At 40.0% G+C, this 22,112-nt stretch overlaps 1 protein-coding gene across 4 annotated transcripts in view; it reads left to right on the forward strand.

Annotated features, from left to right (window-relative positions):
• The window catches only part of PDE1C (phosphodiesterase 1C), a 350,923-nt gene that overhangs the window by 281,815 nt on the left and 46,996 nt on the right, over window positions 1-22,112 (forward strand). For all 4 annotated transcript variants that reach the window (XM_053466975.1, XM_053466974.1, XM_053466978.1 and 1 more), the window contains 4 exons: window positions 5,947-6,047; window positions 14,579-14,707; window positions 16,648-16,749; window positions 17,135-17,255. In XM_053466975.1, the coding sequence (XP_053322950.1) occupies window positions 5,947-6,047; window positions 14,579-14,707; window positions 16,648-16,749; window positions 17,135-17,255 (453 nt within the window). The remainder of the gene's footprint in view (window positions 1-5,946; window positions 6,048-14,578; window positions 14,708-16,647; window positions 16,750-17,134; window positions 17,256-22,112) is intronic.

The following is a 22,112-nucleotide window of genomic DNA, read 5'->3' on the forward strand; positions in this document are numbered from 1 at the left end:
CCCAACACAATGGGATTCCTCTTGAGTAAACCAGTTTCAAGGAATTACACTAGTGGCGAAACCCAAATGTCCAGGAACTCACAATACATCAAAGGACTATCTCTCTACCAGGTGGGAACAATAAACAGGAGATACAATCTACAATCTCCTACAACAAAAGAACTGCAGGAGACAATATCAACATTCCAGAGACCCACCCTGAATTTGCCCTGAGGACCATCAATTTCACTGTGGGGGCAACCTAACTTCTTGGACAAGAGCGGTCTCTACAGGCAGCTGGTGCAGGTACAAGATTGTGCCTTCCTAAGGATGAATGGACACAAACTCAGAAGATGATTGGCTGGGACTGTTTGGGCATGGTGGCTATAAAGGTGTTGTGTGAGCAACAAGAAGAGAGAGAACCAGAAAGAAAGAAGGAAGGATACCATCAAGGTGACAGGGACACCCCATCCTTACATGCACACATAGAGTCATTAGCATAGTGTAGTTAGAGTCATAGAGCCTTGTATTTCAGACGCTTCTCTGTATACTCATATATATGTATTTGTTATGTTAATAAACCCATTGTTTTAAGCCACTGGTGTAAGTGGAGTTTCATACGACGAGGAATCTGTAGTAGTTAAAGGAAAGCCAGACGGGTGAAGGTTATATATCCCGGGATTCAAAGGGGCTTTTCTACAGGGTGGACAGTACATGCGCTGCATCAGCTAGATTTCGGTCATCTACAGCGCCAGCACGGCTCCATTTCAACAAAGCCCTGCTTCATCTCTCTACTGCTAGTTCTGTCTAGCACTTAGAGGGTTAATCGCCGTGGTCTCGGGAAGGAAGCAACGTTTGGCGAGTGTTCCCAGTAGGAGTACAGGACCTCCCGTCACATTGTTGGCAGCGGCAGTATTGCTTCCTAGTCTGAGGGACATTCCAAAGCACCACCGGGATCTATCCCCAGGAAAGAAAATAGGTGTGAGCTATGCAGAGCTCTTGGACCCATCAGGAGCATATCGCAAGGCTCGACGGTGCTTGTCCTGGTATGGGACCAACCCTCCGGTGTAACTGATCCTCGCAGTGATTGCAGAGGTGGACCAGCTCCGGATTACAGTATATGAATGGCGTGCACAGGGGCTGTTCGATCTCGAAAAACAGCCTATTCCAGAGACTGTGGCAGTGTATGAGACCTGAGGTCTCCACTGGCACCAACCCCGCAGAAGAGCTGGGATCAGAGCAGGAGCACCAGGGAGGGGATGCAGGCTGCATCACTCCCCAGCAGCTGAGTGAGAACCTGGGAGATGGCGCAGCTGGCCAGTCTCCCCAGCGGCAGCTCACAAGTCCGGGAGCGGAGAAACCTGTATTATCCTCCCTCCCCAGTGGCTGATAGAGGGCCCGGAAGATGGCACTGCCGACCCATCTCCCCAGCAACAGTGGGAGCACCAGGGAGGGGATGCAGGCGGCATCGCTCCCCAGCGGCTGACTGAGTGCCCAGAAGATAGCATAGTCGGCCCATCTCTTCAGCGATAGCAGGAGCACCAGGGAGGGAATGCAGGCACCAGCACTCCCCAGCGGCTGAGCGAGTGCCTGAGAAAATGCACAACTGGCCCATCTCTCCAGCAGCATCACCAGGGAGGGGGATGCAGGCGGCATCACTCCCCAGCAGCTGAGTACACTCCAGGGAGAAGGGGCAGTCAGCACTTCTCTCCAGCGGCTGATATGTTCATCGGGAGAGGCAGAGGTCGACTGGGTGAGCACTGCCCTTGTAGGGGCAATTGGGCTAGGGGACCAGTTGGGACCGGATGGACTGACTAACTTTGGAGTCAACCCGTCTGGGGTCTCCTCCTGTGTTAGTCTCCTTGCGGAGGGGAAGACATGTCACGCCATGGACTCCTGGAGGGGCCTGAGTGCCAGATTCCTCTCTACAGACTATGGGCCCTGGACCTTGTAAGGAGTTCTGTTTTTGGGGAGGTGGGTACAGGGTGGTCCATTAGTACTACTCTTTCCACTGGTACAAAGTGCCACGTCTCCACAAGTACCAGAAACTCTAAAGACTGTGAAGCTCGGAAACAGATTTGGGGCGCCTGCATTTTGGGAGGGGGTTTGTGTGTGGTGTTTTACTCTCCATCGGGTCAGAACTTACAGGACAAAGAGCTCTATGGCCAGTATTTGCAACTGGATCAGGTGATATCCAGCAGGTTTCAGCCAGAAGTCAGGGAGCCGCCCATGCTGACCATCTTCCCCACAGACTACAATAGCGACCCCCTACTGGGCTGAGGTGGGCTGAGTGCAAATACTGAACCGTGTGCAAAGGAGGACCCGATAAAGAACTTTGTGTGTTTTGTTGTGTATGTAAATTACCCCTTGTACTGTTTAAATACCCCTGTGTTTCCAAATAAACTGTGTCCTGTTTTTACTTCAACATGAGTGCTGTCTGATGCTTGGGGTGGGCTGGTATGATACTTTATTGTCCTTTTCAGGACAATAGTCACACTGTATAGCTAAGCTTCAGCTACCCACAGTGCCAGCGCAGCTCCGGTGCAGCGATGTCCCCCCGTCTCTCTACAACACTGGCTCTGTCTGGCGCTGAAGGGGTTAATCACTAGTGTCCCGGCAGGAGGAAGCAATGTTTGGCGGGAGTATCCAGTCGGGGTCCAAGGCGTCCCCTCACAGTGTTAATACTTTCTCCTTTAAATCATTCTTCCTTAAATCCATTTCTACCTCCCATTTGCCTTTTTTAATTTACTAGCTTCCATCCAATTTAATTTTGTCAATGGGATTCTGAAAACATCTTTAACCTTATTTATCCCTATGAGAGCAAGAAAGATCTAAACAGCATTATACATTAATCTGATACTTTAGAATGATAGCAGGAGAAATTGTTGCCCCTGGTATGATGTGTACATACATGAGGATTGCACACAAAGTCAATGTAGGTGACACTACACATCATATTGCACTGAAAGCACAAAGGTTTAAGAAGAAGTTAGGTGGCATAATTATGCTGAAGAAATACAGTTTATTTAGAACACACAACCATTTATGGATCTGTGCATTTGAGAGGGATTTCACAATGGACAGAGCACCTGTGATTGATAGCTATTGATCCATGAACCACTATGCAGAAATTAATTATATGTGATAGTTTTTAGCATTGGCAAATAGTGTAACCTATTGTGTTACCAAATATTAGATATTTGGTTGGCATTATGGGATCACTGAAAGGGTTAAAGCTCTGACATGGCTCTTCATTGTTACTCTTCATGGAAACCACAAGACAAAAAGCCAACAAAATGCACACCATAAAGCAAAGTACTGTGCCTTTGTTGCAAGCAGTGCATCTATGTTTAAATTCTACAGGCAAGGTATTTCATGGCTAATGCCCTAAAACACTCATTATAGCAGTGTTCTGGCAATAAAATACAGGGAATTAGTGCTACAGAGCTACCGCACTACCGTCGTTTCAAAGCATCAGATTAAGTAAATACTTAGTAGTACATTGTCAGCTACAGTGTGCAATCTTTTGTGTTTTAACAGCACACAGCCTAATATATATATATATATATATATATATATATATATATGCTGCCCATCAATGTTTAGAATGTATATACCCACATAAAGTATGCAATTATTCAATTAAGGGGGCATAACTGCAGAAAACACCATTCAATCATTGTAGTGGCAGTTGACAGTCTGCTGGGAGGAGTCCTGGGTGATGTACAAAAAAAACAATACCGTGAAATATACTTTTAAGTTTCTGTTATTTCATATACCAGAGAACAGCATATTTTGTACTGTGATAGGCACAAAAATCCCTTTAATGAGAATGCACAGCCTGTTTAACTGATTCCACAGTAAACAGATGGTGTGTACAATAGCTTTGACAGTAACACTCATGTTAACTCTGCCTTACTTTTTAATAAAATATTTGATGTATAGATGCTCTAAGTGAACTTTGCTAATGGTAATTTATTATTTAATAATTGGCAAATGTTCAGCTTCCACAATTGAGCTTGTTTGATGCTGTATACTATATAGTTGAATCAAAATCAAAATCAAAAAATGAAAATATGCATTTTACTGGGCAACCTCAGCTCTTTCTGCTGGAAAAACTAACCGTGTATAGTGCATAATACATAGTAAAGCTGAAAGTGGAAAGTAACTGTTTTTAACAACCCCAGTGTTCCACTGGAAAGACTAATTTACCCCGACAGATTAATATGCTTTATAAACAAAACTGTTTAACCCTTTAGCACATAAGGTTTGTCTCTTAAGAATGCAGGACGTATTTTTACATGTTACATTCTGCCAGAGAAAGCCATACTGTTTTTATGTTTGACATGTGAATAGGTACATTTGAAAATATAATCAGTCTTAAGTGTTTTCAGTCTTGTGTGGATATAATGAACTAAATATGCAATCAAAATGAAGAATAATTGAAACAAAGGCAGTAACAGTATATAATTAGACTTTTATTAATGAGAGGATCGCCAATTAATTAAAATGCCCTTAGTATACAGTCTAAATAATTACTGTACATTAAGTAGGCATCCTCCGCTTTCTTGATGAAATACAGCCTAGAACGCCTCTTAATTAAATGTTTATAGACTCCTGAGAGTGTGTGTAACAATTATTTCTATTCTGTAAAACCACAGGAGACTTCTTTATACATATTCATATCCTAAAAATTAAAAAAGGCAAACATTATTCAATATGTTGCCAATTATATTAAAGCTAGAAGTAAAAAAATGTTATGGTAGTCTTATTTGTCTTTATTATATTATGTTTAGTAGAGCACTTAATAACAACTGTTACCACCAGTATGTAAGGCAAATGCATTCTGAGGTGAAATGTGATGGAGATAAGATCCGTCTAGGACTAGATGGAGCTAACGATTAGCAATGCAACCTTGATATGCTTACATGTTAATCTTTAGGTTAAATAATAGGAAGAAATATGTATTTTAATATCAAATATGAAGTGGTATGTGCATACCTGGAAGTTTCTCCTGATTCATATACTGTATGAATTAAAAGGGGAGAGAATTGCATTAGATGTGTGGGTAAGGGGCATAACTTTATCAAAACATTGATAGCTATTTATGTAACTAAGTAAAGCATTTATGTAAAAAAAACCGTAAAAAATCAGTTTACTGTTGCAAAATTGAATATATACAGCTAGGTATTTGCTCAGTACTTTGACATTTACGGTTGTAGAAGACTGTGATACACTCATACTTGCATTAATCTTACTGTAAAGAATCCATTCTTTTGTTGTCTATGAAATATTTATCTTCCAGTCTCAAAGGATGACCTCTTGTTCTTTGTACAGGTCACTGAAGAGCTCTTTATCTTGGCCCTGCACATATTTATACAATGTTATAATATCCCCTCTAAAACATTTTTCCAGCATGTATAGATGCAACTTCTTTAGTCTCAATTAACCCCGTAATGCCAAGACTGTTTCTTTCTCGTAGTACATTTTGGGACAAAGGCTCTTTTAACATTTTTCAGTGTTGCTGTTTAGCTGTAATTTTCTTCTTTCTCATTTTGTGCACCCACAAACTAAGATCATCAATTTCCATTAATTGTGTGGCCCTCGTTTGCACCTTTTCAAGTACCGTATTATAATGTTCTTTTTGAGGACTGGTGCCCAGAATTGCACCACATGTTCAAGGTCCTAGAAATGAGGGGCTTCAAGGGAGGAAAGGGGATCAGATAGATTTAAATCTTAAAGAGGGACACTTGGGTAGATTGAATTCTGGATGCAGAAGGCATGTTCTTTTCCACTGTAAAGTTTATTGTGAGTAAAAGGACTCAGATTTACATTTCTAAAATTGTATGTTATGTTCTAGAATTATAAGGTAAGGGTTATTGCAGCAGATAAAAAGCATTGAAATTGTATACATATTGTTAGCATGGCGTACTTGATGTTTTCACCCATCTGCAATTGCTTTTCCAGCATTGGCTGACAGAACTGGAGATATTTGCCATGATATTTGCTGCTGCTGTTCACGACTATGAACACACTGGCACTACAAACAACTTTCACATCCAGACAAGGTACAGTAAGCCAATATGTATGTCAGTTAATCTGTCATTGACAGGGGAAGACCTGTAGAATTTGGCCAAGGAGGCAAATCCATCCAAGTTGCCCAGTTATATTGATCAGACACCACATTGAATAAGAAGTCAAATACGGACAAATACAGAAAGGTTATGGAGCCCCGCTTGCCGATGGGTAATCAGCACAGAAGAGATTTGAGATAGGAGAGGGAGAAAGTCCCTTCTCTTCAGAACAAAATGAAATGCAAAATGTAATGTAAATAGGAAAAAAAAATAAAAAACTGTCCCTTTGACATCACTGGCATGTTAAGGTTTTTGCACTGGTAACAGTTCAGTAAAAAAAAAAATATATATATAGATTTTTTTTTAAAAAAAAAGTGACCCTAGATTCCTTAGCCCTTCCACTGAAATTTGGGGTGTAAAAACAGGGTGCGTCTTATACAGTGGTTGTAGATTTTTTTTTTTACCTCTGTGTTGCTCAGCAGCGTCCCTGGAACCTGGGCATGATAGAAGTGTAATTTTCATGAGTAAATTCAAGGTCAAATTATGTTAAATTCAGCCTTTACATTTTACCCTATTGTTTTTGAAATACTAATGGTATTTCAAAAATAATAGGGTAAAACGTTAAGGCTGAATTTGACCCTCGTGAGCATTAAAAAACAATGTATGTGGGATATTACTGTGCAGAAGAACTCCTAAGCAAAATTACATTTAGTATAGTTTTTTTTGGTTTTGTTTTTTTACATATTATCGCTAATAATTATACATCTTATTGTATGTACTTGTATGATTTTAAAGAGGCTTCTACTTATCCTAAACAAGACTAAGTTGCATGGGTATTTCAAATTTGGAAAAGAGGAATCATGGAATAACAAATATATGGTAATAATCACAGTCACTATGATATGTAAAGCCTTTAATCTTGTAAAAGGTTAATGGTAGGTTGTAGGGGGGTACACCAGTGTAGAAGTGATGGGGCCTCTACTGAGGTTGGGCCTCATAAACTTGTACCCCCGGATGGTGCTTCTGCTTTCAACAATGTTTACTGCTGTGAAGTATCTAAGAATCACATGTATTTATGGTTATTATGGTTATTAAAATAAAGGCACAAGCTGAGGCATTATTGTTAAGGTTTTCAAACTGTAAAAAGAAGATATGAAGAATGAATGAACATATGAAGAAAGGTAAAAGTTTTAGGCTCATGGAGACATGGGAGGGAGTTGATGATGCAGAATCTCTAGGATTCATTTCCTTTAGGTCATCATGAATATATAACCTGCTATATTTGTAGGGAAAGGTACCTTCCATTTTCAGACACTGACTGCCAAGTAGTCCCACTCTTTCACTTTTGCAAGCACCATGGGCCAGGGAGATTAGATGACCTTCCCTGAAAACCCTCTGAGCTCGGAAATCAATTAAGCTCTGGGCTTTGTGCAATGTATTGAATATAAGTGTCATGATAAAATGTCATATCTCATCGCTCTGCTTCAATTTATTGCAAGGTAGCTGTACAGGCGAGGAGTGTTAATGGCCCTGCTAGAGTCCACCTCTAAGTACAAGCACCCAACAAAGATGCATGCATTGGCAGAAATCACAGGGAAGATGCAAAAAATCCCCCTGCAGCCCTCCAACTTCACCAAGTAACATGCTACATTTGCCCCAAAACAGCTTTTGTGCCATTATTGCCCTTAAATAGTTTGTTAGTGATGTTTTTTAGCCCCTTGTCAGCCTCCAACATACACCCTTGCACACATATGTAAACATACTTGCACAAATTTACACATGCTAACACACTTACTCATACTCATTAACACACACGTACACACTCAAGCTGCATCTCACACGACTGATACTAACACTGCTCACACACATTTATGTGTAAACATTCATCCTCACACACACTTATATATAGATATCCATGCTCACACACATTAAACAGACAGTCATACTCACACAGACTTATACGTAGAAACGATGCTCATGCACACTAAAACATAAACATACAGAGGACTTAATGCATCTTTGAGATGTTACTTGATTTTAAGCAAGATCTTTTGGTTTATAACTACATTACACATTTGTAAAAGCTGAGTATTAAAAGTTAAAAGTATTGACCCAGAATATTTGTGGGTTGTATGCCTCTCTAAAAAGGTGGGTTTTTATAAAGCTTTTGAAATCAGCATACAAAAGTCTGCCAGAATGAGGTAGAGAATTCCAGAGAAGCGGTACAGCATGTCTGAAATCATGATTATGTAAGTAGGAAGAGGTAGTAATGGTAGAAGAGAGACTCAAGAGAGGAATGAAAAGGGTGGTTAGGGGTGTGTTTTTACATGATGGTAGGGATGTAGGGGAGTGCATAGTTGTTAGGAGTTGAGTTTGATTCTGGAGGGTAAGGGGAGACAATGGAGCGAATGGCATAGTGAGGCAGCAAATGGAGATTAAGATAGATTGGAGTGGTGAAAGGCAGGAGAGACCAGTTAGTAGGGAGTTACAATAATTCAGAAGAAATATCACAAAGAAGTAGATTGGTGTTTTGGTTGGTTCTTGCGTGACAAAAAGGTTAGGGGAGGAAATGTAGATTAGAGTGGTACTGAAAGCCAAAGGGAGATATCAGTTGTCCAAGGGAAGAAGTCTAGATGGAGAAGAGCAAAAAGGAGACACAAAGTGCGGTCAGAGAGGTATGCTTTAAGCCAGGAGAGAGCTATGTCATGGATGCCATGGGCATGAAGGGTTTGTAGAAAGAGGTGGTCATCAATGGTGTCAAAGGCTGCAGAGAGATCCAAGAGTATAAGCAGTGAGAAATTACCTTGTGTTTTAGCTTGTTTAGATTGTTGGTAATTCTAATGAAATCAGATGTAATCAGATACTTATACCAGGTGAAAGCAAGGGGGTAAAGCAGCAGATAAAGGTTCAGGTGTGGGTCAGATGCAATGGCATAATCATACCAGGTGAAAACAAGGGGTTAAAGCAGCAGATGAAGGTTCAGGGGTGGATCACAATCAATGAGATAATCATACCGTTAAGTGATGGAGACATGTTGAAGATTAATACAGATAGCCAAGTAGTTTGAGGAGATCATGAAAACCTGGGATGGATATCTAGATAACCCAGAGTAATTGTCCACTTATGATGAGTCTACTTGGGATGGGGACACTGTAGCTACATTTCAGCACACGCACAAACCGAAACATACAAAAATAGAAGCTCACTCTAACACGCACACTCACTAACACCATACATTAACACAAAAACTCACTCTAACATCATATACACTAACATTACACTATACGTACACATAACACTCTTTAACATCATACTGTAAGACGCACGCTCTAACACCATACGCTAACATAAACTTACTCTAAAGACATATGCTAACTCGCTCTATCCATCCTTAGCACCACCCACTTACTCTTACCTTGCACACAGCCTCTCTGTTCAAGCTGCCGGGATACTAATGACGGGTCACGTAGCATATTACATGGGCCAGATGAGCACCTCTCGTATAGAGGTGCCTGAGTGTGGTGTGTCTGCTTTAATAGGCCCTAAAGAGAAGAATTCAAACATTAGTACTAGTGTAAGGGTCACTGTCTAAAGAACAAACTGATAAGATACAAGTCACTGTAATCTAATTTGGCAATACATTCATTAGGTCAATGACAAAATAATAATTCTATATACTATGTGTATGGCCCACACAATACTATCAACAACAAATGCCTTGCAAGTAAATTAATGACCAAGAATTAATAAAAACAAGTCAATAAAAAGTACTGCTTCAGACCTGGGGAAGAGTGGATACCTCTTGAAAGCTTGTCTTTTAAATATTATGTTAGTCCAATAAAAAAGATATTGCATACTGCAATAATTTTTTTACATTGTGTCTACTGGACTAATAACCCCATTTACTATATATACACAAATAACTGGTGAACTGCATGGCGATAGTGCCACACACTTATCTGATCTGCTGCTCCATAGATGTGTAGACATGATCTGCACCAAACTTCCATATCACATCACCTTCTACCATATAATGAACCCCGACCTCCATATTATCTTTCTTCATCAGATCCTATTAATCTCTGTGTTGTCCCAAGCAGCCCCCGTCATGTCCCCACCAGCCCCTGTCATGTTCCCACCAGCCCTTGCCATGTCCCTATCAACCACGGTTTTGTGTCTATCGGTACCCAGAATCTGCCCCCACCAAATGTCCTACCTTCTTTTGTTAGAGGGGCTCTGTTCCCTCGCAGTCTAATGTAGAAGCTGAAGCAATTTAATACAGTCAATTGGCAATTGCCACAGCCTCGCAGATTTGCTGTTCTGCAACGTGGGCTGTTGAAGAAAGGTCTTATGATCTCCCTCTCCTGGTCACTCAAGAGGGGGGTCCTTGTTACATGAGCACCTTGATGCAGTGCACCCACTGCACTTGCCTTGGTGCACCCCTGTTGGTGTATAAGCATTAAAGGTATGGGATGTGCCTACTTACTGTTACTCACCTGTCCCCGGTTCCCACGCCGCCGCGCAGGAGAAGGAGACCCCCCTCCACGGCACGGCCACCTCCGCAGCAGCCGCCACGAAGGAGAGGGAGACCCCCTTCCACCGCACGGCCACCTCAACAGCAGCGGCCACGAAGGAGAGGGAGACCCCCTCCATTGCACGGTCACCTCCGCAGCAGCCGCCACAAGGGAGAGGGAGACCCCCCTCCACCGCACGGTCACCTCCGCTGCCATCCTCTGAAGTGCCACGCAGGAGAGGCAGACCTCCTGGTACACGGCGTCCTGCTTCAGCGCGGCAAACTCCCTAACTGCAGGTCTTTATGAAGGGAGACTACGCCACACTCAAGATGGTCGCAATTCCCGGACACCAGAAGTGATGTCATGATGGGTTGATGGGAGATTCGGACCTCCTCTGCGGTTCCCATTTAAACCTCTCAGACCAGCTACACCTTGCCTTCTGATGGTTGTCTATGCCTTGTGCTAGTGCCCAGATAGCGTTTAGCTTCCTGATTCCTGTGTTTGACCTCGGCTTGTTTACTGTTTATCCTGATCTCCTGAATCCTGACCTCGGCTACGTTTATCGACTATCCTGCTCTCCGGAATCCTGAACTCGGCTTGTATGAACTGTTCTGTCCTGGAGTCCTACCTGACCACGGTGTCTCCTTACTACTTGTACGTGACACTTACGTATCAATCTGCACCCGTTTTTAATAGGTCAAATGAACATTGATTTTAAAAACTTTCTTTAATCTTGGCCTCTGTTTCTATAATTTCTAGGTAGATCTGCAAAACACCTTCCTATTGACTGACTTGTATTTTCATTATAAACTTCCATGCTGATGATTTAGCACTAATAAGTACCTTTTTAAATTTAAAATACTTAGAATTATAAATAGCTCCAACAGTTGTGCACACTTTCAACAGCTGAAATGAACATGTTCTTATTATCCCTTCAAAATAATCATGCAGGAACAAAATTGTTTTAACTATTTGAGGGTATAAATATCATTCATTGAAATGCATTCTTCTGTGTTGTATTGAAATAGTCCAAATAGTTATCCAGTGAGGGCATCTAAGAAGGCATACATACAAAAAAAGGGCTAGCATTTAAGTAAATCCCCACACAGAGCCAAAAATTATAGGACATTTGTGCCATTACCGAGGAAGAATCTCGGTAACTGATGCAATATTGATGATTGGCTTGAGACTACTAACATAGCCACCTGCACAATGGACTCACTGCATGCCACTCACCGGCAGCTCCAATGGCAGCTCCAATGCACCAATACGTTCTAAGCAGGGAATGAATCCTTTTTTATACAAGATGCTACCAATGTATCACTGACCTTGTCGGAGATCTTGCATTTGGTTAAGATGAAGAGTGCCAAAAACCTCACTATACTTGTATAATGTAGGAGGCAGCTGTGTTCTTAGCATAAGGATCTTTATGATTATCCCTATTTTATCTCTCTGCAGTTGCCTATTGATGATTGGTTAATAGAACAGAGATAATTTCAGGAGTAAAATTGATTAACCTTTTAACCCTCACCTCCATTTTAGTAGTTTTGCTATAATTAGGTGGCAACCTTATGAAAAGCTTATAAAAGAGGGAAAACATTCCCATTATTTCCCCATGTATGCTAAACCCAACAATAAAAGTATTGACAACTAAGAAAAGCCCCCATTTCTCTTAAGTATACATATAGATTGTATACAAAAAAATTGTCATACAATATATTTCCCCTAATCAGCACCTTTTTATTTCTCTGGTGCATCTGCTTTTGAGGGGAGGGTTACAGCTCTGATAACCCTCATGTTAGTTGAAGTACTCAAGGGCTCCAGTGCCTTCTTCTTTTAATATTAATTAAATATCACTATTTGATTTTAAAAATAAGTATCACCGATATTCATGAATTGACCAATCAGGAGCAATCTCTCTGTCCCTGCCTACATTTGGGAAGTATGGAGAGTGCCTGAATAAAAGGTACTCGAGTAGAGCTTATAAGAGTTTTCAGATATATTTGCTCTAAGTATCTTATCTTAAATATCTTAAATTAGCCAACTTTCGGGGTAATATGACTCTTGAACAGTACAGGTATCTGAAATTTCAGTAACCCATGCCAGGCAAGGACTTGACCCTCGAAATGGCATAAAAAAGAGAGCAAACTAGCAACATTAAACAAAATGATGCAATATACCAACCTTATAATTTCTGCTGAATTTTGACTTTTTAAGCCCTATACTCTGTTACGTAAACAAAATGAATACTATGCTGTGAATTTCATTTTGTGTTCACGTATGTATCCTTTTTTTGGAGCCAAAAATAATATGGCACTGGCATAGCTAAACAAAATGTGAACACAATAGTAGCTACCTTACAATATAGTCATTTTGACATTCATTTAATGCATTTTGGTGGGATAATGCAAAATGAATGGTTAAAAAGGACACTAGTACACACCTCTCAGGAATATAAATAATGGTTGCATGAAATAATTTTAATAGAGTAACATCTGCAATTATATAATTTTTTTGGTCTGTTACATAGATTTATGTTGTATAGTGTGCATTTAATACTGATGTATTATAACAAAAGTTATGGCAATTTAATGAGCATTTTTAATAAAAAATAAAAGTGCAGCTAGAATTTCGCCTTTCTCTTGATGTAGTAGCTTTCCAGATGGTCTCCAAGAATATATTACCGGTACTAACGCATGCTTTAATGTCACTGAGCAAATTTCAGTCTCAGATTAATCCAACCATTCAGAGAAGTAATGCCTATTGTCAGACTGAACTGGAAGTAAAACAAAGACTAAATTAATATTGTATAACTGAAGCTTCCTTGAATTTGTTAAGAATTACCATGAGAATAGCAGGTTAACATTATTATGGGAAATATTGGATGAAGCACACACTATAGGCTTTAAAATATGTTTGGCTAAACTATATATACTCAGTTTAGTATGAAAGAAGTAGTCTGTGAAATATGTCTGCTTAGTTTATCACAATATTACATTGAAGGTGCTTAGAATGTTCCATAAACTTAGTTACTTCTTCCTGCACAGTAAACGACAAATAATAACATTACTATTAATGTATAATTGTGGCCAAAAACCACTAGTATTCAATTTTCAGTATCCATGTATGTTGGATAAGCTGTAAATTGTAGGTACATCTCAGGTTAATTTGTATGTTGCTATTAATTTATGGAATTACTACACAGTATTGTGGTTGAAAATAAAACAGATTACCAAATATGAATGCATATTAAAGTAGTCTTGCAGTACAAAACAAACAAACAAAACACCTGACACAGAATTTTTGGCAATGCTGGAAAACCTTTCTTCCTCCATGATCAAAAATTATTCTTAAGCTTAAAATGTGTGTTTAATTGAGGTGTGTCATAGGCTTCCTAGTTTACATTTGAAATATAAGCATTATATCAAAAAATATTTTATGCATTAGGTACACTAGACATACTAGACACATGCTTAGGGCCTCTTAAGCTCCGGGGCTGCTATGCCACTGGGCATGCTATTATATCGTGGTGCAATCATACTGTACATTTTACTGACATCAGCAATTTTCTAAAAAATAATGGTCATCTCAGGGTAGACTACCCCTTCTTTTTATCCAGTTATACTATCCTGAAACAAAGACTATTTATAACATACTGTATGTACTCCGAACCAGTTTGTAGTTGGCTGTAACCCACAGTCATTGGTTATGGTGCACTAGATAACAATAATGCTATATTGCACAATGATCGTTCATCACGTTTAGTGGACTCTTTTGGGTGATTATAATGTCCTTGAACTGCTTTTCTGCCAGGATGTACCTTAAAGGAACTGTGTTGTCAATATAATGTAATCCTGTTGAAAGTTTCCACTAGCTTTAGGACATAAATTGAAAAGTACATGATTAGCCTTGATTCTTCATAAATATCATTAGTCTACTTACTTAATGCTAACCACTCACATGCTGCATACACAACAATCTCAAGAAAAACATTTCGGTTTGTTCTTTCAGGTCAGATTCTGCAATTCTCTACAATGACCGATCTGTACTTGAAAATCATCATGTGAGTGCAGCTTATCGTCTTCTTCAGGATGACGAGGAAATGAACATACTTTACAACCTGTCAAAAGATGACTGGAGGTGAGAAGCAGAGTTCATGTAAAGAAAAAATTTATGTCCAGGGGATTATATACAAATCCCTGAAATTAAGCAAATCCTACAAAATACATTTACTGAAACGGTGAAGTTTAATTTGGTAATTTTTTCCTACAAGATACATTTAGTGAAACGGTGACGTTTAATTTGGTAACTTATTATCTGCTTTTACCAATTCATGGAATTTATTTTTAAATCTCTGCTTAAGACACACTTCGCTTTCATCATGTGTCCAACTTTAATTGAATACTTGTAACATTTCCACTCCTTAGAGTATTTTCATGCATATACAATAGCTTGCCAAGTCAGATCAGCCTCGTTAAATCATGAATGAGATTTCCTAAACATTCTAAAACTATTCCCACTACTTAGTGGGGCAGAACAAAAACATAGTTGACTATAAGGATGTGACAGAGCATTATGGAGAATGATGATCTCATTTAGCATGAGGATGACATTATGGGGTCATAGCCTTAACCTATCTCTGTGCAAGTCAACAAGGAGCACAGATTGGTTTCCCAACTGGAGCACTCTGTGGTGATGCTGAGATCAGTTCACCTTCAGTAGATCAGGATAAATTGGAGTGGCAAACCTCGCAAATGACAGGTGCAACAGTGCTTATGGCATCTCACACATACCTTATTGACATTGGTGGCCACTGACTAGATACACATGGCTGCATGCTAAAAAATTGTAAAAGAATGTTAGCTGGTACCTGTTAGCTGGAGTAGGAGGAGGAGCCCGTTATGCAGGGGTGATGAGGAATTCCAAGGCCAAACAGACAGGCAATCCGTGTCAGAAGACAGGCAAGGAGCAACAGGTAGGGCAAAATGGCAGTCCGGGTCAGTGGGCAGGCGGTGATCAACAGGCAGGGTCAAAAGGGCAATCCGGGTCAAAAGGCAGGCAGCAGGCAAAAGGCAAGGTCAAGAGGCAATCCGGGTCAGTAGGCAGGCAGCAGGCAAAAGGCAAGGTCAAGAGGCAATCCGGGTCAGTAGGCAGGCAGCGAGCAAAAGGATGATTATGACGTATATTCTATCGAGCTTCAATCAATAAAGGTATAATAATAAATAAAATTAAAGTAAAATGTTCTTTTAAGGTTAATACATAGTGAAAATAAAAATCTCATTAAAGCCATTGCGGTATAGTGTCTTGACATGTTCAATGACCATACATTTTAGACAGTAGGTTGCCTCTATGATGTTCATGTACATGTCTGCAGACAGGTATTTTAGTTAACAAACAATGGGGTGCATGTGCATGGGGGAGAAAAAAACATTTCTCCCCCATGCACATGCGCCCCATTGTTTGTTGACTGGCTTTTCCATACATCCTGGGGAGTGTTTTTTGGTCACCCGCAGTGCCTTCGGGGGAAGTAATTTTTATCAATTTATTACACTTTTTCACGTGGGAAGACAGGTATTTTAGAAAGATTTTCTATTGCGTTCACATGTTTTACCTACATACCGCTTGCCATGTTTACACTAAATGACTCCTCAGGTTCTGCAATTGATGTTTCAGTAGGAAAATAAAGGCACCATAATGATAGTTACCTTATATCATACCTCCCAATTCCTTTTTTTTTTATCTCGCGGAACTCATCAATACAAGCAATTGCTCTTTAAATTCAAAACAATTTAATGTTGTTATATACATTTGACATTGAATTTTTTACTTTTCATGGGAATTATAACATTGTAAAATACCTTCGGCTACTATGGTATTTTTCATATTTAATCTTCTAAGTAACATGCCGACCCAGTGTTTGGTATTTTAAAAGAATGAGCTTACTACTTTTGGAATGGAGATATCTGAAAGGGCTTTGTGACACATATGGTTGGTAGTGGAAATGTCAGTTATAATTAGCAAATGCAGAAGAAAAAAATGTCTTACACATTGTTTTACTTTGTCTTATGATAACCCTGAAGGGAATTCCGGACTTTAGTGATTGAGATGGTGTTAGCCACTGATATGTCCTGTCACTTCCAACAAATCAAAGCAATGAAGAATGCTTTACAGCAGCCAGAAGGGTACGTAACCTTGTGATGTTGTATACTAAAAGGTGATGTCTCTGTACTCTTCTGCACTATTTTTTTCAAAAGGGTATAAAACAATAAAATATTAGTCTGTTTGCTTCATAGGAAGCTCATGAATTATTTTATACAAATATCACAGCAAGAAGAAAAAAACACTCAATTTGAAGGATACATGTAGGGGAGTCTTGGCAGCCGTTGAGTCCTACACATACACCAGGGAGCAATTTTTAGGCTTACCTTTTAAAAAATGTGTTCAGCATCTGTAGAGCTTCTCAAGTCTAAATTATTGTTAAATATATCACATATTATGTAAGGAGTATTTAGTGGATGACGTTTCTGCTCATCAGCCATTAACTTGTTCAGTCATTTGAATTTACAGGGTTGACAAGCCGAAAGCCTTATCCCTGTTGTTGCATACAGCAGATATAAGCCATCCAGCAAAAAACTGGGACTTGCATCATCGGTGGACGATGTCTCTTTTAGAAGAATTCTTCAGACAGGTAGCGTGTCACAGTTTCATTGTTTATTTTAGCTAATATGGCTCTTTGTAGTGTATAGTTAAATAAGTACATTCAAGTCTGCCATTTTTAAATGCAGTATTTCTAGTTCAGTATACCAAATAAACCCAGGTAACTGTGTTTAGGGGTAAAAAAGGGAATTGGAATTTATTATACAGTAAACTCACCTTGTGTGTATAACATGGGAGTGGACATCATTACTTCTGGTTCCAGTTGGGTATAGAGAAGAAAGTACTTCGGGACAGGAAAGTAATTGTTACACTAGTTCATAACAAACCTCAAGTCCCCAGAGGTAAATTTAATAACCAGAAATCTCAAAGGTTTTTACACAAATTTGAAAAAGAAGCAAAGTGTGAGCTAGGTTTTAATAAATTAGTTTAGATAAGTTTAAAGACTCTTTGACTTTAAGCAATTTGAAATGTCTGGTTAGTGGAACTACATAGGTCTTTTAGTAGACGTGGTTTATATAACAATTTTAGCAATGGACAGGGAGTTGACAGGAAACAGAAAAAGATTTACATAATTAACACAAAAAATACTAGCAAGTGATCATGCAGACAACACCAGCGCCAGACTAATCTCCTCACACATTCAAAGATGGTGAATACAAACCAAATGTGAAGAGATTAGAGAAGAAACACTTAAATGTAGACAAGACAGTGATTCAATCTGACAACACAAAGAAATGGAAACCAGGGTTAAAATACAAAATGTAACAGTCCCAGTAATGTTCTTAAAACATGATTATAACATTATAACTATTACCAGTGTGACAAACCCTGTAGCATGAGGGCCATACATGTCACTTTTAGGGGTCCTAAGCACAGTCCTCTAGGGCAATCAGAGTCGGGAACGCCAGCTTGTAACAAAACAGCTCTTTACTTTAATCGCTCAAATAAAAAACAAATCATAAAAAGAAAACCTAGCTCCCAATTGACCAGCCTAATTACCCTCTAACTCGACCCCCGAGTCAGACCCAGCTAAGCCAGGCTCTGGAAAACCTCCCCCAGACAACACACAAAAGGTCAGGCAGGTATTGCCTCACTTGGCTCAGGGATAGTCGTCTTCAGGGCCTCTCCTTCCCCTGGGTGTGCAGGGAACTTTCTCTTCCCCCAACGGTTTTAATGCCCAGCACCTGTGCCTGATGCCGGCCCCATAAGAATCCCGGATCCTGCAGACTTCTAGCCACTCGGAAAAGCCGGCATGGATTTTCCACAGAATGGGGGAGCATTGGCTCACCCTGCTCTCCAATTGCTCTACCCCAGGTACCCATATGTATGATCTGCATAGCAGCTGTACCCAGGTGCCATGTCAATCAACTCCCTGGGGTTCACAGTCTCACACCAGCTAAACAAATACACAGCAATGAATGCATTAAAAACAAAATATAATTAAAAAAAATACAATTAAAAGGGATATAACCAAAATACTTGCATATTTAATTGTTACAATAACGTTTAGGTCTAACAAGACAATAGCTTTTTATACCATGAATAAAGCCAGTAACCTTTAATATGCTCCAAACATTTTATAAATTGGTCTTTATCATATGCCAAGTATATAATAATTACAACATAACAGTGATTGCTTGTTTTTTTTTTTTGGTCGGAATTTAAACCCACAGACCTATTACATAAATCCTCCCTTCCCACCTTAACAAATAGATCAGGATTCTTGTGTAAACATAAAAATCCAACTTGTCTATTATGCCAAGCATTCATGAAAACGTTATAACTAAGTTTACATAAAACAAAGCAAGAATAAAACAACATATTTTTCTAAGGCATAAATATTGGGCATTGTGTCATACTATATGGCCATATATTGCTAAGCTCGCTATTATGTCAAAGTACCCCAAGTTTGGCGAGTCCTGTGTCATTTTCCACGGCTATATAGCTTACCAAGGAACACTGTCATTCTGTGGACACCATTAATGAGGTACTTGTGTGGCAGGTGGGGCTGCTCAACCCTAAGGTTTGGTCAGAACATGCAAATACGCACAGGGCAAAACCAAAAACACATAAAACGCGTATACATTCAGATTCTCAGGTTGCAGTAGAATGTATACCAATGTAGAAATTGTGAACAGCACAATATTTCTTGTGCTTGAACTGGGCTTCACCAGCACTCCAAAATATCACAAATAAAGTCGCTCAGCGCTCCAGTAGTTAAGTATTTAATTCAGCAACAAGGGCAACGTTTCGACCTTACGGTCTTTACATGGCTCGATAAAAGCCGTAAGATCGAAATGTTGCCCTTGTTGCTGAATTAAATACACCTCACTTAACTACTGGAGTGCTGAGCGACGTTATTTGCATTAAGTGCACAAAACAAAGCAAGAATTCAGCGCATATACCATTCAAACACCACATATCTAAGGCATAACTATTGGGGATTATGTCACACTATATGGCTATATACTGCATAGCCCGCTACTACGTCAAGGAATCCCACATTTTTGCCAACCCAATCTAACTTATTGGTCATTATTATTTTAGCAGAAACATGGTAATCTGAATTTTTATGCCTTTAGAGCTTCTGTATTTTACACATGACAGTTATTCTACTTTATGTCATACTTGTTATACAGTTACAAACCATATAAAGGATAAGAAAAGAAAACATATATGTAAACAATGGTTCTCAATTGTGACTGCTGTCCTCCTCACTGGCTGTGCACACCACACACTAAATACAAAAGAGCATTTCTCTCTTGCTGTATACTAATAGCAACAATCACTTACCTAAATAATGTTATTAATTTATGTATCAAAATATCCCGTCAAGAAATAATTTTCTGTGTTGATTTAGTGACTAAACGGTTATTGTTTTAGTATATTTTATTATTAGTATATAATTACATTACTTGATATATTTTATAAAATATATTATTTTATTACTATATATACACAGTATCCCACAAAAGTAAGTACACCCCTCACATTTTTGTAAATATTTTATTATATCTTTTCATGTGACAACACTGAAGAAATGACACTCTGCTACAATTTAAAGTAGTGAGTGTACAGCCTATATAACAGTGTAAATTTGCTGTCCCCTCAAAATAACTCAACACACAGCCATTAATGTCTAAACCTTGGCAACAAAAGTGAGTACACCCTAAGTGGAAATGTACAAATTGGGCTCAAGTAGCCATTTCCCCTCCCCGGTGTCATGTGATTTATTAGTGTTACAAGGTCTCAGGCAAGCCCGGGCTAGGACAAAAAATAGGCCCGGGCATTTAAGACTGAGCAGGCCATTTTTATTTATTTATTTTTTGTTAAACCAAATTCTGACAAATTTAATATACCATTTATTGTTGTCTATTAGTTATATTTCAGCATGCTGTTGTCACTGTAATCAATTATCATTACATAAATATATAATAAATTAATCATAACGTCATGCAATTTATAAAATGCTATAATTTTAATGAAAGATTCAAAAGAGTAACTGATCTTTGACCATTTAGTTGGTACTTAGAAAAAGAACTAGTAGCAGTGTGGTACTACTTGGGCCTTGGCTTGTGAGATCACCCTCACAACGAGTGAGTCTGTCAGTCACAGACTCACAGCACAACACAGCAGGGAAGAAACTCGGACCTCAGACCACCCCAACTGAACCACTCACTCACTCACTCAATCTCACATACTCCTTCATACAGCCTCCCCCACCCCCTTACCTGAACTGAAGATGTATGTGCCGCTCGCAGTCTTCTGCGAACAACCTGTTCTACTGCACAGGGGAAGCAGACGCGCAGCAGGGTCATGTGACGTACGTGATGTACGTAACGTGACTTCGTTGGATTCCTGCGTCCCTCTGGCGGTAGAAGAGACGCTGCTTGCGCGCATCTACCAGGTAAGTAGCAGGCCCCTGTGGAAGTGATCGTGGGGGGTGCCCGGGCCCCCTAGAGTGGCGGGCCCGGTAGTAATACCTGCGGCCTTAAGGGGCAGGTGCCTGACTGGGCCTATTTTATGGTAGGGGCCTGGAGCTGCTGCTCCATCAGCCCTCAGGTTAATCTGGCCCTGGGCCGCCCGGCCCACCGGGCAAATGCCCGGTGTGCCAGATGGCCAGTCTGGGCCTGGTCTCAGTGGGAATGGGAAGCAGATGTGTTAAATTTGGTGTTATCGCTCTCACACTCCCTCATAATGGTCACTGGAAGTTCAACATGGCACCTCATGGCAAAGAACTCTCTGAGGATCTCAAAAAAAGAATTGTTGCTCTACATAAAGATGGCCTAGGCTATAAGAAGATTGCCAAGACCCTGAAACTGAGCTGTAGCACAGTGGGTCATATCCAGAGGTTGTCTTTGGGAAATAGACGTATGAGTGCTGCCAGCATTGCTGCAGAGGTTGATGGGGTAGAGGCTTAGCCTGTCAGTGCTCAAACCATATGCCGCACACTGCATCAAATTGGTCTGCATGGCTGTCGTCCCAGAAGGAAGCCTCTTCTAAAGATGATGCACAAGAAAGCCCGCAAACAGTTTGCTAAGGACAAGCAGACTAAGGACATGGATTACTGGAACCATGTCCTGTGGTCTGATGAGACCAAGATAAACTTATTTGGTTCAGATGGTGTCAAGTGTGTGTTGCGGCAACCAGGTAAGGACAGCGACAAGTGTGTATTGCCTACAGTCAAGCACGGTGGTGGGAGTGTCATGGTCTGGGCCTGCATGAGTGCTGCTGGCACTGGGGAGTTACAGTTCATTGAGGGAACCATGAATGCCAACATGTACTGTGACATACTGAAGCAGAGCATGATCCCCTCCCTTTGGAGACTGGGTATACACACAAAAAGTTAATTAATTATAATAAAAACAAAATGGATAAGGTAAATAGT

Source organism: Spea bombifrons, chromosome 5 (assembly GCF_027358695.1).
Source record: "Spea bombifrons isolate aSpeBom1 chromosome 5, aSpeBom1.2.pri, whole genome shotgun sequence".
NCBI classification, from domain to species: Eukaryota; Metazoa; Chordata; class Amphibia; order Anura; family Pelobatidae; genus Spea; species Spea bombifrons.